Here is a 16928-nt window from a genome sequence, read left to right as displayed (position 1 = left end):
AGGACACCCCCCCACCATCTCTGTTGGCACACATCCTCCTCCAGCAGAGAACCGCAATTAAATCTGCCGTCCGAAAGATGCAGTTTCACAACCTGCCGGCCTTTTCAAATGCAATCAAAGCAGCCAAGAAATCAATGAAACATTCAAGGTCCCTGTAAATCCCATGCCCCCCCCCCCCATCACCCCCCCCCCAAAAAAAAGATAAAAAAAATAAAATGGAGAAGAGTAAAGGACACAGTTTTGTTTGGCCAAGGTGGGTCCATCCATCATAATTATAATTGGATTGTGTCACCTCACCTTTCTGTCTGATCAGTGGCTGATTAAATATTCGCCGGCTCCAGGCGAGTAATTGAATTGTGTGCGTGGAGCCCCGGGGCTGCTGGGAAAAGGGAATTAATTAAGAGACGTCTGTCCTTCCACCGCGCCGCTAATGAGCGCGTCCCAGACCGCATCTGCTTGTTTATTCAAACGAGTGCTGCTACATTCTCCCGCACTGTCGTCATTAGCAAAGTTAAGTCTGTAAAATGTTCGCAGTCAACTCATTTTACCCGATTACACGTCGGCACATCATGAGTCTCTAACCCCCCTTGGGGCCAGACAGCGACATGGCTAGCTCACGCGTGCACAATCAGCAGGACAACGGTTTCCTGGACATAAAATGAGGTGTAATTTTTTGTTTTTTTTTTTGGGGGGGGGTGGGGGGGGGAGCAGAGGACATGTCGGCAAATGTGGAGCAGGCAATTTAAGGGTTTTTCGGCAGTAACGAGATGCACGTCGACAACACCGAGGTCTGGACCAGAAAGGGAGTAAGGAGGCCAGAGAAAATATTTTTAAATTATTTATACATGATCCTTACAAAAACAAATGCATTTATTCATAGCTGGTAGGTAAGCGCTGAAAGCAAAACATAAAACCCACTCACGGGCACATCCCTTTTACACAGCATGCTTATACCACTTCTCAAAAGTAGTATACAAAAGGTCATGAAACGATCTGATGAGAGCAATTTGAAAATTACATTTCCGTCCGCTGCGAACGACTGCATCACTCTACCGAATTATGTTCCTGCAGCTCACATAACGGACAGACTGCGAAGCGGAACATTCTACAAACAACAAGGCATGAACCTCTCAAACTGGGCCTGATAGGATCATGGTTCCCAGTGTGACGTGTGTCGCCTTCAGCTTCTCAGACTAACTATGGTCATAAAATCAAAATCGGCCATCCAGAGTCAGGATGCGACATCACAAAATTACATTTATTTATACATAGAAAAATACATTTAATGGTTTTTTTTTTTGGCTAATCTCGTTCCGGGACATGGAACGGTGTACCAAAGAAACAAAAGGAAATAAACAAAATATAAACCTGACCACTGAATACCATATACCTGGCCATCTGAGCTCAGAAAAAAATGGGAAGAACGTCCATTTAAGATGGAGGATAAGGAATAACAATGGCGTGATAAAGCCCCCCGAGCCTCTGAGGTTCCTGCAGGCAGAGGCAGCTGGAAGGAGAGCTGGGAGCGAACGGCAAATTAAAGTGATGGGGTTTAAAGACCAGAGGGAAGGGGCTTTCATTTCAATAACCTGGGCAGACCAATCCTATAACACCAGACATCAAAACACTACTCATTATTTTAAAAAGCTTCCATCACATAAAAACAAAAATATATATACTCTCCATGTCACAGGAATTCAAAACAAATGGACTTATTAATACCACTGTTTTTGTGGGGACGGGAGAACAAGTACATTTAAAATCGAAGCAGAGGAACTGATCTATCCACAGTGCAGTCATGTCTTATACTTTTCCGCCCTCTACTGGCCAGCCCTGTAAAACTGCATCCTTGCATTAAAAAGGTGGGCAGATTAAACCTGTTTGTCTGTGGGCCAGAGGCGAGGCCTCCGCTCTAAGTGAGAAGCCTGCTGGTGTTGCTGGTGAGGGGTAGGTTTCTGTCCGCAGAGGCTCACAGTCCGAATCGAGCTGGTGTACGCTTTGGGGTCATAGGGGCCTCCTCCTTTCTGCCAGGAGTGCAGATCTTCACAGACCTGTGGGGGGAAGGGGGCACAGTGGCAGGAGGTGGGGTCAGAAATGTGTTTCAGCGATATCAGATGTGAGAAGGCACACCCCGGAATCAGTTGCTTGGGAGAAGACGAGCTACACAGCGTCGAACGCTCAGCTAGGATATCTTGTTAGGTTTTTTCCTCCAGTTTCTCGTGGCTCAGAGGAGAGCCGATAAATACGGCGCGGGACCACGGAGGGCACAGGCACCCCCCAGCACGACACTCACAGACTGATGAAGAGAGTAGTGCACTGAGGACCCTCAAGAAAGAGCACCTCAAACCTGACAAAGAGCTCTCTCACTAACACACACACGCACACACACACGGCTGTGGCAGAAAGGCTTCCCAAGATTAAAGCAGTGGGAGGAGCCCCCGCCAGCCAGACCAGGACAAGCAGCTAGAATATGGATGGATGGAAGGCCGGCTGTCTTTGCCAGATTCTTTTAGAACTTGGATTAAAAGCAGACAGATCGGTGCCTGAGCCACCTCGAGTGCTGTAAGAGGCCCCATGTATGAGAGTTTGTCCCTTTTGAACAACCAGGTGTTTCTCAGTCCGAATACGGGTTGGTGGGGGGGGCGGCAGTAGGCAGTAAGATCTCATTCACTCTCTACCTTCTCTACGCCACACAGGGCCCCCATCTGGACATCAAACCTGCTCCCCCCCCACGGCCACCATTATTCACAGGGGCTGAGTGCTGAGCATCACCCCTCCCCATCGCCACCCCTTCCCCGGTTCTCCGTTTTTGAAATGTCACTCGAACCCAAAGAAGAGACCTCCGTAACCTCCGAAAATAAATGAGCAATTCGGAGATGCCGGTGCGGCCATGCCAGGGTCCTAATAAGTGCTAGCTGGGCCCTCGAGAGCCGGTGCCGATCCAATGCTGCTACATGGTCCTTCAACGAGGCTGCAAAGTGCCACAGAAAGGAGGCGCGTCACCAGGCCCAGCACGACTTACATTAACGTGCCTCAAAAACCCGTAAAAATCAGACTGAAAATGTCAGCGTTCATTGTGATTTTTGTCAAGATGTCCACCATGCAAGTGCCCAGGTAAACGTTCCGGTACAGATAAATGACCTCATTAATCAATAATGAATGGATTTTATATTTTATGTTATATATAGTTGATCTAGACAGTCAGTCTCCTGTTGTGAAGCCTGCTGACGTGCACAGAATTAACACGGTTTAATCTAAAAATTAATACAAGTTTTTTTTTTCTGTGGCACAATTTAAATTGATACAGTAATAGGGGTCAGCTCTGAGGGCAATATAATTTCTTTTTCTCTCAGTAGGAGAGTAGAAAGGTGAGAAAAGCTCATCCAATATTTCTTTATCCAGGGGAAAAAAAAGTGAGGAATAAGAAGAATAGAAAGAGACGTCGGCAGTCACAGACTGTAACACGCGGTCACAGACAGACAGACGGCAGAGTCACAGACTGTAACACGCGGTCACAGACAGACAGACGGCAGAGTCACAGACTGTAACACGCGGCTAGACAGACAGACGGCAGAGTCACAGACTGTAACACGCGGCTAGACAGACAGACGGCAGAGTCACAGACTGTAACACGCGGCTACAGACAGACGGCAGAGTCGCAGACAGGAACACGCGGCCACAGACAGACAGACGGCAGAGTCACAGACTGGAACACGCGGCCACAGACAGACAGACGGCAGAGTCACAGACTGTAACACGCGGCCACAGACAGACAGACGGCAGAGTCACAGACTGTAACACGCGGCCACAGACAGACAGACGGCAGAGTCACAGACTGTAACACGCGGCTACAGACAGACGGCAGAGTCACAGAAAGGAACACATGGCTACAGACGGCAGAGTCACAGACAAGAACACGCGGCTACAGATAGTCTGTGACTCTGCCGACTGTCTAACACGCGGCCACAGACAGACAGACGGCAGAGTCACAGACTGTAACACGCGGCCACAGACAGACAGACGGCAGAGTCACAGACTGTAACACGCGGCCACAGACAGACAGACGGCAGAGTCACAGACTGTAACACGCGGCCACAGACAGACAGACGGCAGAGTCACAGACTGTAACACGCGGCTACAGACAGACGGCAGAGTCACAGAAAGGAACACATGGCTACAGACGGCAGAGTCACAGACAAGAACACGCGGCTACAGATAGACAGTCGGCAGAGTCACAGACTAACACGCGGCTACAGACAGACAGATGGCAGAGTCACAGAAAGGAACACATGGCTACAGACGGCAGAGTCACAGACAGGAACATGCGGCTACAGAGGACCAGGTTGGGAAACACCAGTCTGGAGCTCAACAGTGACTCAACTGGAGCTAAATGTGGAATCACGGAAAACCCACACGATCAGATGGAAACTGTGTGTACAGTGGAGAGCGGGGGGCGTGCATGTACAAATGGGGGCATACCTGGTACTGCCCAGGTTGCTCTTCCTCTCCTGCTCATCCCGCCGTGCCCGCAGCTGCTGCTGTGCCAGGGACATCTCCTCCTCCATGATGGAGATCTCTTCCTTGGCGCGCCTCCGGTTCTCCTGGAAAGAAAGGGGCGTGAGGAATGTGAGAGACGGGAGAGATGTGGGAGATGTGAGGACCTGAAAAGGTGCAGCGGCAAACACAGGAGGGGGCAAATGCGTCGGCCACATCAGCAGTTCCCCACCCCCCAGCGAAGACACCGAGATTCGGCCTGCGAGGCGGCAGGGGTCCCAGGCTACCATAACCAAAGGCGACAAGCGTTTGCTATTTTCCAGCCTGATGGACTTTCCAGTCCAAGGAAGTCTGACAAAATTCCATACGGTCATTTCAGCAAAGCAGAGTGTTCGTTACAGCAGTAGGATGTAAGGAACACAGCGGAATTGGAGGGAGACACTTTGGTCCTCACCTGTCTAGTCTTTCCAGCGTGTTTGATGCTGTAGAACATGGGGCCCAGCTCAGCAAGCCACTCCCCGTCAACAGCTGTCACGCACTGCATGTACTCCTGAAAGAGGCACACACACACACACACACACACACACGTTATCACAGCGCATGACACTCACACACAGGCGGCATCACACGAGCACTGAGGCAGATTACACACACACACACACACTTACAGACATGCACAGGTGTCCTCCTCAAAGTTAATTCGTTTAATCATTGTTAACAACATTCACACGATACTCAATACTTGACCAGAAACAAAAGTTGTCTTTTCAAATGAAGAAAAGCAGCTGGATGCTTGTTCTTGGTTACTTAGCATGTTTCGCCATTTTTGCCAGAGTAATTTTTCACCACACAGACAGCAAACCGGCACACAGGCGAACTGCAGCTTGGCAACCACCAGGTGGCGTTGCGGGTCTCTCACCTTGGTGGTCATAACCAGCTCGTGATAGATGATGTAATCGGGGGTGTACCCCATGCCGAAGAGTGAGCTGGTCGGGTGGAGGTGACAGGGCATGCCGGTCCTCACGTTGACGTATTCCCCGATTCCCTGTGAGTGGGGGGACAGACAGACAGGTGGTCAGCGGGGGCTGGGCGCGCCGAGTCCGACGAGGGGCTGGGATGCGGGACTCGCACCTTGAGCTTGGCGGCGTGGTGGAAGTAGGCGGCGCAGATGCACTTCCTGATGATGTCCCAGTCGGAGCCACACGACAGCAGGTCCAGTTTCTGCTGGACCATGATGTCTTTGAGCTGGGCCCGCACCTCTCGCACCTGTGACACAGACACAGCAGGAGTGGTTACCCCTCCCCACGCTTTACCCCCAGAGCGTGACACAGGAGACCGGGGACTTTTCACTGGAGAAAAACCCTCAGATCAAAAGACATATATGCAATAGCTAAATCATTTTAAACATTTAAAAAGCGCCTTTAACACTATTTTCTTGCCATTTTCTTATTTACATGCATTGAAAGTCAATGGCAATTGTTCCTGGTTTCCCCTATGGAAGTTTCCAGAAGCACAGAGGCTTTCTTTTGTGAAAAATAAGCTCTACGCTTTACACAATCTAACAGAGAAAACGGGTCAGGTTTGGTATACATAGTCTGCCAGGACCCCATTAAACCCCACTATACCTTCCCTTGCTCTGTAATGGATTTGAGGGCTGAGCCCCGACCCCCAGCAGCAGGTCCCCCCCCCAGGCGCTTTACCTTACGCATGGCCTTGGTGTGAATGAAATGCTCGTTACACCAAATGCTGGAATAATTGTTGTTCTTCCACTGCAGGTAGACATTGAGGTAGGTCAGGTGGTCGCTCTCGGGGACGGCAAACTTCTCCCTCACCTGGTCGCTCTCCTCCTCACGACCCTGTTCGGCAGGAGACAGGAAGGACAATCAGGAGGCAGGAAGGTGGAGGCCGCTCTCACGCCGTTCGCGGTTTCGGGTTTTTGCGCCGTTCTAACCCTAACACTAGATCCACAGAATAACAGCCACTCTGGCCCGGAGCTACAAGGGAAACCAGTCGAAAAAGAAACTGGGCCACATTTTCAAGCAGAACCCCAAATTCACGTCACTTCCGTGGGCCGGTTCAATAATCTAGAGCAGGTTGGCCCAGTTCCGGTCCTGGGGGGCCAATGTGCAACACTGTTTGCAGATTTCCCTGCTTAGACACACCTACTAATACTGGCGGATAATGACAAATTTAACCCCTACCCAGCCCTAACCTAAACCCTACCCAGCCCTAACCTTAACCGTAACCCCTACCCAGCCTTAACCTTAACCCTCAGTGACAAAAGAAAAAAAGTCTTCTGCCTATTTTAGTTTTTAATTGCACTGACACCCTTGTCAGGACCTCAAATTTCCTCAAAATGTAATGATTAAGCACGCACACACACACACACACACACACACACACACACACACACACACACACACACACACACACACACACACACACACACACACACACACACACACACACACACACACACACACACACACACACACACACACACACACACACACACACGGTACCTTGGGCCTGTAGAAGATGGCCGGGACGCTGAGCATGGACACGATGATGAGGATATCCAAGCTGCAGCCCATGTCACACGAGACGATGAGCATCTTGGACAACGCTGGGTCCAGGGGGAACTCCACCATGAGTCTTCCGGTGGGGGTGAGCGCACCTGGGGTCAGGGGAGGGGGACACGGAGTTAGTCACGCAGGTTCCGTCAGCGGAAACAGGAAGTCATTAACGTGACGAGGAGAGCCTCACACGGAACGCCGCCGATTCATCTTCCTAAACGAGCCACTTCTCGACTAGCACAGAGCCCTGTTAATTAATGATAATTAAGGCAACCACTTCCGATTTCTGCTTGGCACCATTGTAGACGCCCCTGGGCTGACTTTAGGACCCCAGTTATCCATCAATCACAAGGCAGTTTCTCTAAAGACAGCAAGCTGAGCGCAAAAGGACCAACAGGAGCAGAGTGTGATACAGACAACCAATAGGGTGTGGAGGTTGGGGGAGTCGTACCAGTGTTGTCCAGAGCCCCCAGGATCCACAGCTGGTACATGGAGTTGAGCATGTTGTCCTCCGGTGGGGGGTCCATGAAGTGGAAGAGCAGCAGATCCTGGACTCCCAGTGACTTGAGCAGCAGTACGACATTGGCCAGGTTCGTGCGTTGGATCTCCGGGATGGTGGTGGTGAGCATCTCGTTCTTGAAGGCACTCTGGGTGTACAGCCTGGTGGGAGGGGCGACAGGGATGCATAGGAAAGACATGGGGGGGTGGGTATCTCCTGGCAGAGGAAAACGGAAGCGGGGAGGGTCTCGGCGGGTCAAGACCCAAATCCCATCACCGGCAGAGCCTTAACCACAGCAGCTCCTGGTACAGACTGACCCTGCTTTTTCATCATTTGTCACTTTGGATAAAAGCATCTGTCAAATATAAAAATGTAAGTCATCAACTCTAAGCAACTAATGTTCAGTGTCACACGAATATCATGGGGGGGGGGGGGGGGGATGAAGAAAAACCATGGAAAGGGGGGGTGGCATCCCATTTTGTGGTCAGTTTGGAAAAGGGGGAGTGGCATCCCATTTTGTGGTCAGTTTGGAAAGCTCTCATCGTGGTCTTACAGGTGTGACAGGTGAGGTCACCAAGAGCACACAGAAAACATCCTTATTGGCTTATAAGCAGAGGGGGGCGGGGCCTGGCAAAGCAGGCTGGGAAGGCACATGGGCAGGAAGTGCTGCCACAGCCTGCCAGTCACCTGTACAGGCGTTATCACATCTAACCCAAAAGCAGGCACATTAATACATGGATAAAGGTTCCGGAAGGTGCCAGACGGCTCTCAGAATAAGACCCTGCAGGTCACGAGGATTCTTATCTTAGGTTTCTGTACATCGCTTTTCGGTAATGACCCAAGAGCAGGCCAGCAGTGTGGGTACCTCTGTAACGCCAGGCCCAGAGGAGCCTAAACTGGTTTGTATAAGCAGGTCAACAGGGCGACATCAGCAAAAGGCTGCATATGAGACGCTGTGCTTAAAAACATTTTTAAAAATAAAAAAATAAAAGAAGCAGTTTGGCTGTTGTTGCAAATCTGCAGTCTGATCATGACCACCAAAGTAAGAGACTCACAGTGCCACCTGATGTGCAAAAGGCTGCAGGGGGGTGTAAAGGCAGGAGCGGTGTTTACCTGTAGCACTGGCCAGGCCCCGTCCTGCCAGCCCTGCCGGAGCGCTGGTTAGCATTAGCCTGGCTGATGGGGTACACCTGCAGGGCGTCCATGCCGATGCGAGGGTTGAACACCTGGGGCAGCAGATGGACGTCATTCGTATCAGCAATCGGGACATTTAATAATGAGTCATTACAAATTCAGCTTCAGCCCGACCGCGTCGGTGTCCATATGGTCGTTGTAAGCTGGAGAACCCGAACAATCACTCAGCTGTTATTTCTGCTCCCTTGAGGTCACATGGTCCATATGACATTTAATCTCATTTAATGGTAGACATGCCATCACTTCATAAACTACACGGCCGCACCACAAATATAAACCATGAATTTTGTGATGGCAATTGTCTGCTGGGCAAGATGCAACTTCACTAAACTCATCCATCAGCCGTTATGATTTAGGAATCTTCTTACAGGCTGTTAGTGCATAGACACACAAAAGAGCACGTCGGCCCTAGCAAAGGCTGCAGGGCTCCAGGAGCTAAGATTCACCTTCAGCTTGCAGTATCCCGCGTCAATGACGAACATGATGCCGTCCACAGTCAGAGAGGTCTCCGCTATGTTTGTGGCCACGATGCACTTCCTCACACCGTCAGGAGCCTACGGTGCCCGGAAACAACATGTGAATCTCAACATCGACTTCACCGTACTGTGTTCTCTGGCACTCGTTTTACATCACCTTCCACTGCCAAAGACCAGTACGAGTACGGTCTTTGTATTCTTGGTACTGAAATTCACTCAAGGTCACAGTCTGTTACACACATTCATGATGAGCGATGGGTGACATTAAAACCTTTAAAAGGACGGTTTTACTTCATCCAGTTCAATGACTACGTTACATGATATAACTGACCCTTATTATGCAGGCTTAGATGAAGGAGTGGGTCATACCTTCTGGAAGATCTTGGCCTGCAGATCTGAGGGCAGCTGCGAGTAAATGGGCAGGACAGCCAGTGGAGGAGCACTTTCCAGGTCTTCCAAGCGCTCCACAATCTGGTCTGATGTCACCTGAATCAGAGGCCAGAAACCCAGGTCAGAAGGACAGAAATAAAACCTGCACTGACCCTAACATACATCACTGTGGTACCTCAATGTCCTCCTGGCCAGGCATGAAGATAAGGATGTCACCGTGCATCCCGCTCAGATGGATCTGAAGGGCCTGCTTCACCGCGGCTTCCACGTAGTCCTCTTGGGGCGTCTGGAACATCATGAGCACCATCATTACCAGCACCATAGTGACCACCATCAACACTCCCAGCATGATGACCAAAAACATCACCTTCATCACCATAACGACCATGACCATCATCACTACCAGTCACCACGACTACCGTCGCCAGGACCGCCATTTATTTCATTGCCAACGTCATATCACTAGCTAATTGACAGTAGCTCATCGTCATCACTGTGACCATTGTGAGATTACTCTCAGCTGTTCCTAGTTTACCATTATCATCCTTGACAACTGAGAATAAGTAAAATACTGAAGGCACAGAACAGCAGATCGACAATCAATGAAAAAGGACTGAAATATCGCACCTTGCTGAATAAAATCTCCACTGGGAACGTTCTCCCGGGAATGTGGAAAATAGGGACGTTTCCAAAGAAGGCGGCAAACTTATCAGAGTCCATGGTGGCAGACGTGACAATGAGCTTGAGGTCCGAACGTCGGGCGACGACCTGCGGGGATTCCACACAGTCAAACTTGCTGACCATTGGTGTCATCCATGCCTCCCCCCCCCCCCCACTTCCCCACGCCCATTACACTCACCTCCCGGAGGAGGCCAAACAGCACGTCCGTGTTGAGCGAGCGCTCATGGGCTTCATCCATGATGACGGCACTGTAGTGGTCCAGATCCGACTCGCGCAGCGATTCCCTCAGCAGGATGCCGTCCGTCATGTACTTGATCACCGTCTTTTCGGAGGTGCAGTCCTCAAACCGAATGGCGTAGCCCACCTGGATGCAGACCACCCAGAGAGTCGACATTGATGCAAGAACCACCCGGCTTTCATCAGAAAGGCTGATCTGAGATCTCAGTTTAACAAATCAGAGATATTAAGCTAGGAAAATTGATTTAATCACTCTGTAAAGGCCATCAAACTCTAGGCAAGTTTATTTACACTTACACAAGTTTACTTATGCAAAGGTAATTCAAAGTGCTATACAGCAGTGTTTCTCAACTTGGTCTACAGAGACCACGGTACAGGTATTCAGTGTTCGGGATTGTTTGGTCCAGGGAGAATGTCTGAGGATCTATGCGGAGTGGGTTTAGAAGCCCACTTGAGAGGAACAAATTAAAGAAGAAACTTTCCGGACATTTAAATGGGGTGTGCGTAACAAAATAAACCACAAAAACCATCTTTAAAAAAAAACTGGAGGTCCTAAACAGGGGCACCAGAGAAGACGTGAAACCTGGCCCCACCCCCTCACCTCCTCTCCCAGGTTGCCACCCATCTCCTCGCTCACTCTCTTGGCCACGCTCATGGCGGCGACCCTGCGCGGCTGCGTGCAGCCCACCATGCCGTATCCCGTGTAGCCGTCCTCGTGCAGGTACTGCGTCAGCTGCGTGGTCTTGCCACTGCCCGTCTCGCCCACCACGATGACGATGCTGTTGTCCCTGCGGCGGGAAGTGGGGGGGGGGGTTACCAAACTGGGGGCACTCAGACGTGCCGGGATGTCTGACCCAGCTAATGGTGGGGCCTGGTTTTGTTAACACACACTCACTGCTCACTAATAACCAGGGGCCTGCATCACAAAGCTGGATTTTTAGGTAAGCAAGATATCCTATGGGATTTAAATCTAGGCCAAATGTAAATGAACGAAAATAAAGTCATTTAAACTGGGGCGCCTTAAATCCGACAAGTGATCTGGCTTAGCAGCAAATCTCAATTTGTGATACAGGTCCTGAAATAGACCCGTCCAGCTGTCACCACTAGGTGGCGTGCAGTTTCACCACGCAGGTACCTGATGATGTTGAGCAGCTGCTGTCTCACGGCGAAGATGGGCAGGTACTGCCTCTGCTCCAGCAGGGTCTTCTTTTTGGCAAACTCGCTGCTGGCTTCACTCTTCTCCTTCATGTGGTCAGCGAACTTCTGTTCAGCCCTGGCGGGGGCGAGGGGGGGGTGTACAACATTGATCAGAGGAAAGACAGCAGTCGCAGGAGAGGGACGCGAGACGGTCTGAGAGGCCTTCAGGAGGGGGGTACCTGTAGTCCACGGCGCCATCCTCGCCCACTGGTTTGCCCGCACTGGTGTCCTCCTCCTCAGTCTTCTTGATGCCCATGATGTCGCCCAGTTTCGTGCCCGCCAGCTCCCAGTGCTTGTGCTGGGCCTGTCGGACAAGCAGGAGGCATCAAGACATGCCATGGAGCCAGACGGCGACGCGCAGACGGCGACGCGCAGACGGCGACGCGCAGGAGATTAAGGCAAATACCTCCTAATGACAGAACTTAAACTTGCTAAATGTGGAAAGGTATGTAGAGAGAATGTATCACACCTTCCACATGCCTGAAAACCAGTATTTTGAAGGAGACACTCTCAGTCTCTGCACTCAGCAGTTATAATGGCTGCGTTTAGCACGATCCACAAAAACAATGGTTTTTGTTAAAAGTTCACAGTGCTAGCTGAAGGGGGCGCCAGCAGGCAGGCTACCTTCTTGCGCTCCTTCTGCTCCCGGTGCTTGCGCACCAGCTGACTGCCCTTGCGGGAGATGATGGCCAGGTCAGACGTGGGGTCCTTCACCGGGATGACGGGCTCAGGCTGGAGGCAGACAGGTGATATGGGTCAGACAGGTGACATGATCACTGATCACATGACGTGCTGTTTGACGGGCGGTTACCTGCTTGGTGAAGACGATCCTGCCATCCAAAAAAGGGGGCACCAGGTTGTGCACCAGCAGATGCACCTTGGCAGCGTTGTCCTCCTCAAACTCGTCGTCCACCTCCAGTCTGTGCACCACCCCACTGGTCAGCATGCGGTTGGTCTCCCAGCGCTCGTTATCCTGCAGAGTACAATGCAATTCTGGCATCAGGCAGCAGGAACCGCATAACCATGAAAGGTAGCCTCCATGTATGCACTTACTCACTGACAGCAGCCTTTGAGAAGATGAGAATGTTCCCCACAGTAACTAAATCACCAGCAGCCATTTCATAAGTGACATCTGAAATGTTATGTCTGTAACTATGGCTCTTTCTCGCGAACATGAGTCTAAAGAGCCATCAAGTCAATCCAAGCCTCTGACGGCCTGATTACACTGCTACTTCGTGAAAATATTAAAATGTTCAAGGCCCTTAAAATTTTTGGTGCACAACTGAATGTCACAGAGACTAAACCACATCATGTTTAAAACATCTCACGAGTGGCCACGCCCCCCCCCCCCCCCCCCGACCAGCAGAGGGCAGGCTGGGAAGGCTACCTCGTTGATCTGCCTCTTCTGCGCAGAGATGCGTTTCTGTGTCTGCTTCTGCAGGATCTGCTCCCTCTTCTTGACGTACTCGTCTGAGCTGGAGTTCAGCGGGTTGTGGAACTCGTCATAGCCCTCATCCATCATGTACCAGTCCCGGTCGGCTTGCTGCAAAACCACAGTCCAGTTTCACGTTTGCCATTGGCTATCTGCCCTTCGCAGATTTAGGCACATATTCTTAAACAAGGTGACCCAAAATAAAGAAACAATGTCGAATGAGGGCATAAGACTTAAAGGCACAGATCTGTGCCACAATAACAGTGAGACAGTGAGACCCCACCTCCACCCAACCACCCCTTTAACTGACCTTTTGATCTTCCTCCCACTGCTGTCTCTCATCCTCGGTGTCAAACGTGATGCCATCTTCTCTGTCCTCCTTCTTTCCTCCTACATAAAGCAGCAACACAATAAGCCATGTCCAAGACCCACCCCAGGACAAAAACGTTCCTCATCTTGTCTAGACATCCATCCATCCATCCATCCATTTTCTAAACCGCTTATCCTACTGGATCGCGGGGGGTCCGGAGCCTATCCCGGAAGCAATGGGCACGAGGCAGGGAACAACCCAGGATGGGGGGCCAGCCCATCGCAGGGCACACTCACACACCATTCACTCACACATTCACACCTATGGGGAACTTAGCAACTCCAATTAGCCTCAGCATGTTTTTGGACTGTGGGGGGAAACCGGAGTACCCGGAGGAAACCCCACGACGACATGGGGAGAACATGCAAACTCCACACACATGTGACCCAGGCGGAGACTCGAACCCGGGTCCCAGAGGTGTGAGGCAACAGTGCTAACCACTGCACCACCTTGTCTAGACAGTCAACCTTAAACCCATTTCACTGCCCGTAACAACTAAGCTCACTGACCGTAACACCAAAGCACACAATTTACTTGCAGTGTCATACCATAATTATCCATAATTATCCATTTAAAAAATGTCGGTTTAAAACAAACTGGCTTCTGACAAACACTCCCAGGATCAGCCATCTCATCATGCATAGATATGATTAAAACAGTAACAGATCCTTTGAGGAGTGACAATTACAGTGCATCCCGTCTGATCACGTCAGGCTCGAGGGTACGTGTGCCGTACCTTTCCCGCGGGACAGGCGGGGGGTGGAGCCCAGGTGCTTCCTGTCATTGGCCCACTCGTTGTATTTGTAGGAGGGAGTGGGCAGGGGGGTATCAGCCGGGTACCGGCTCCTCACAGACCTTGGAGACAGAGAGAGAGCTGAGGTCAGAGCTGGAACGCCATTCTGCGACGAGCATGGGCCTCACGCTCAGGAACAACGCCATGATAATGGACCACATCAAATGAATCTTCGAAATGGGAAAAAGAAAAAAAACACAAGGCACCAGGTACGTCCAGCAAGCTTCCAACAGCTTATCTAATACAGGGTCTCCTATCCAAGGCAGCACAAGGGCGCAAGCAGGTGAGCACCCCGGATGGGATGCCAATCCATTGCATGGCAGATACATATAATATGCTAATTTACAGATTTCATTGTGTGTCTTTGGACTGCAGGTGCAAACGAGAGCACCCACAGGGAACATGCAAACCCTACACACAGAAAGTCTGGGAGGGACTCGAACCCCCAACCCTGGAGGTGAAAGCAAAGAATGCCACCCACTGAACACTAACCCGGTTGTTGTGCATAGTTAATTTCACCAGTTTTTATTCCGCCCGCTATCAAGTTTCAATAACCACTGAGCAATGACCCATTAATAATAATAATGTTCACTTTGCATCAGAGAAGGTGAGATATCCAGGCATCTTAATGATCAGTGAGGTAATAGGGGTCTGTGTTTGGTGCTTGAATACTCACCGGTCCCGCCTTTCGCTCTCCCGACCAGAGCGGTGGCTCCGTTCAGACCTGTCCGATTCCCGGTGTGAGGGCGCTGGGGATGGAGATTCCCAATGGGAACGCCGGGAGCTAACATAGCCACTGTCATCCTCGTCCCAGCTGGAGCGCGACGGCGTGGGAGCATCTAAAATGGAAAGGGGGGCCTTTAGTGAAGCCCGGTACTGGGCCCCACAGATGGGCCACATCCATCAGGGGGGGATACTAACCTCTGGGCCGGTGTCGAGGGCTCTCGGGCTCATCCTTCTTTATTCCTCGACTCAGCCGCTCAGACCAACCCTCTCTCTGCGAGCGCTCACTACGCTCACCCCTCTCAGAGCTCCCCCTGCTGGTGCTACGCTGGCTGCGCTCCCGCTCATCTACAGCAATATTGAATCCATGTGGTCCGTCAGTCACATGACAATAAACAACAGAAACTCAACATCCTTCAGTCATGCAAATGTTGACAAAACGAGACCATGAAGCTGTTTAAAGTAAAAGGTACCTTCTGGTACCCAAGTATGAATTTAGGAATCCTTTGCTCACCTCTCCGATCTCTGTCCCTTTCTCGTTTCCTCTCCTCCTTGGACGAGGCATAAACTCCGTGTTCACGCCATTCTTTTTCCCTCTGCTGGTGTCTCTTCCGAAACTCTTCACTAACTCCACCGGGGTTGGACGGCGTTTCAGACCCTGTGACACGATATTTCCTGACATAGAAGGAGATTACAGGATGATAATCCATCACAGCGCACTCAGACACGCTTACACACAATCCATCTAAATCAAGCATACCTGAGGAAACCCATACAAACTCAGCCATAACGCCGCATGCAAGACCTCAACTAAGCCACCAATACCAATGCTGTTTACTTTTATTCTTTTATTCTTCACTTATAAAAGACATATTTATATTATACACTTGTGCTTGTGTTAAAAGTTTGGTAGGTCATAACACTTCACCTCTCTTTCTTGTCCCCCTTGCCCTCTTCATCATCATCTTCATCATCAGACCCAGAGTCGGCTCTGCCGTCCTCCCAATCCCGGTATGAAGACACCTTGGACTTCTTTGTCTTCTTGGCGTCGTCCTCGGCCTCCTGCCGGTCCTTCTCCTCACGCTGCTTGCGCTTCTGTGCCGCCAGAAGATCGAGGCCCAACAGGGAGGTGCGAGGGGTCGGTGGCCGGAAGACGTGCTGCTCCGACACGGCGCTCTTCTTCTTCACGATCAGCCCGCCGACCTCCGCGCCGGAATTGCTGCCCTCCAGACGGTGGAGAGTGGCATCATCCTCCATCTTCTCTCGGGCAGCTCAGGGGCGACGATAAAATACTATATCGATGGTTTATAAAGTTGGGTGCTACGTAAATATTGTACAACCTAAAACAGACTAAATCAAACACCAATTTAGTAAAACGTTTATACATGCTCTAAATAATATTTCCGGGACACTGAACATAACGTTAACTTCAGATTTGCAGCTGCTGTGAAAATTTAAATCACCAAACTGTCATTGTCAAAACGAGCAGTATACTACACTTCTCAGCTACATAATTTGAATCTGAATGAGATAAACACTTTATATACAACTAGACGACAAATAACGGTATATATGTGGAATGTCGGAAAAAATATTCGTAAACTGGCAAACAGCTGGCTCACATAACGTTTATATGTCGAGTAGATCAACATCCTTTGAACAATCAACCAGTTCCCATAGTCATCTTTATGTTGTCAAAAACATAATTATGAGTCGCGCACTTACCTAGTGGATGTAAACTCTTGTCCTCAAGGTAAGCTTTAATTTCAGTTCATGTATACTGTAAATATTGTGTAGATCTTACAAACAACAGCACAGGGCCGCCATAGCGGACCCACAATCCACTGCGTTTGATTAAACTTTATT

General features: G+C 50.4%; 1 protein-coding gene across 2 annotated transcripts; it reads right to left on the bottom strand.

The window, feature by feature from the left end:
• Positions 1–825: 825 nt before the first annotated feature.
• Positions 826–16927, bottom strand: dhx38 (DEAH (Asp-Glu-Ala-His) box polypeptide 38). 2 transcript variants are annotated; one of them, XM_049029981.1, is made up of 27 exons: positions 16788–16927; positions 15991–16412; positions 15577–15737; positions 15261–15410; positions 15016–15178; positions 14283–14401; positions 13487–13566; positions 13132–13287; positions 12556–12717; positions 12369–12476; positions 11924–12048; positions 11683–11820; positions 11149–11335; positions 10489–10674; positions 10257–10397; positions 9805–9915; positions 9609–9725; positions 9210–9317; positions 8683–8795; positions 7522–7730; positions 7017–7171; positions 6195–6350; positions 5626–5760; positions 5414–5539; positions 4949–5044; positions 4480–4601; positions 826–2051 (listed from the first exon to the last, which is right to left on the bottom strand). In XM_049029981.1, the coding sequence occupies exons 2-27, from the start codon at positions 16317–16319 to the stop codon at positions 1970–1972; spliced, it is 3735 nt and encodes a 1244-aa protein (XP_048885938.1). In that variant the 5' UTR covers positions 16320–16412; positions 16788–16927; the 3' UTR covers positions 826–1969. The 2 variants fall into 2 exon arrangements, with proteins under 2 accessions (XP_048885938.1, XP_048885939.1); XM_049029982.1 differs by having other exon boundaries at positions 15991–16354; positions 16788–16923.
• Between the last annotated feature and the right edge of the window lies 1 nt (position 16928).

The sequence above is a fragment of the Brienomyrus brachyistius genome, chromosome 11, assembly GCF_023856365.1.
Source record: "Brienomyrus brachyistius isolate T26 chromosome 11, BBRACH_0.4, whole genome shotgun sequence".
Taxonomy (NCBI): domain Eukaryota; kingdom Metazoa; phylum Chordata; class Actinopteri; order Osteoglossiformes; family Mormyridae; genus Brienomyrus; species Brienomyrus brachyistius.
The sequence above is the reverse complement of the archived record's forward strand: the minus strand, read 5'-3'. Positions and strand labels throughout refer to the sequence as shown.

Excerpts from the sequence above, each read along its gene's own strand:
- dhx38 (XM_049029981.1), bottom strand. The coding sequence starts at position 16,319 with ATGGAGGATGATGCCACTCTCCACCGTCTGGAGGGCAGCAATTCCGGC. Across the intron at positions 10,675-11,148 it reads GTGGCAACCTGGGAGAGGAG|GTGGGCTACGCCATTCGGTT; the intron begins GTGAGGGGGTGG and ends GTCTGCATCCAG. Across the intron at positions 5,761-6,194 it reads ACACCAAGGCCATGCGTAAG|GTGCGAGAGGTGCGGGCCCA; the intron begins GTAAAGCGCCTG and ends TCTGTGTCACAG.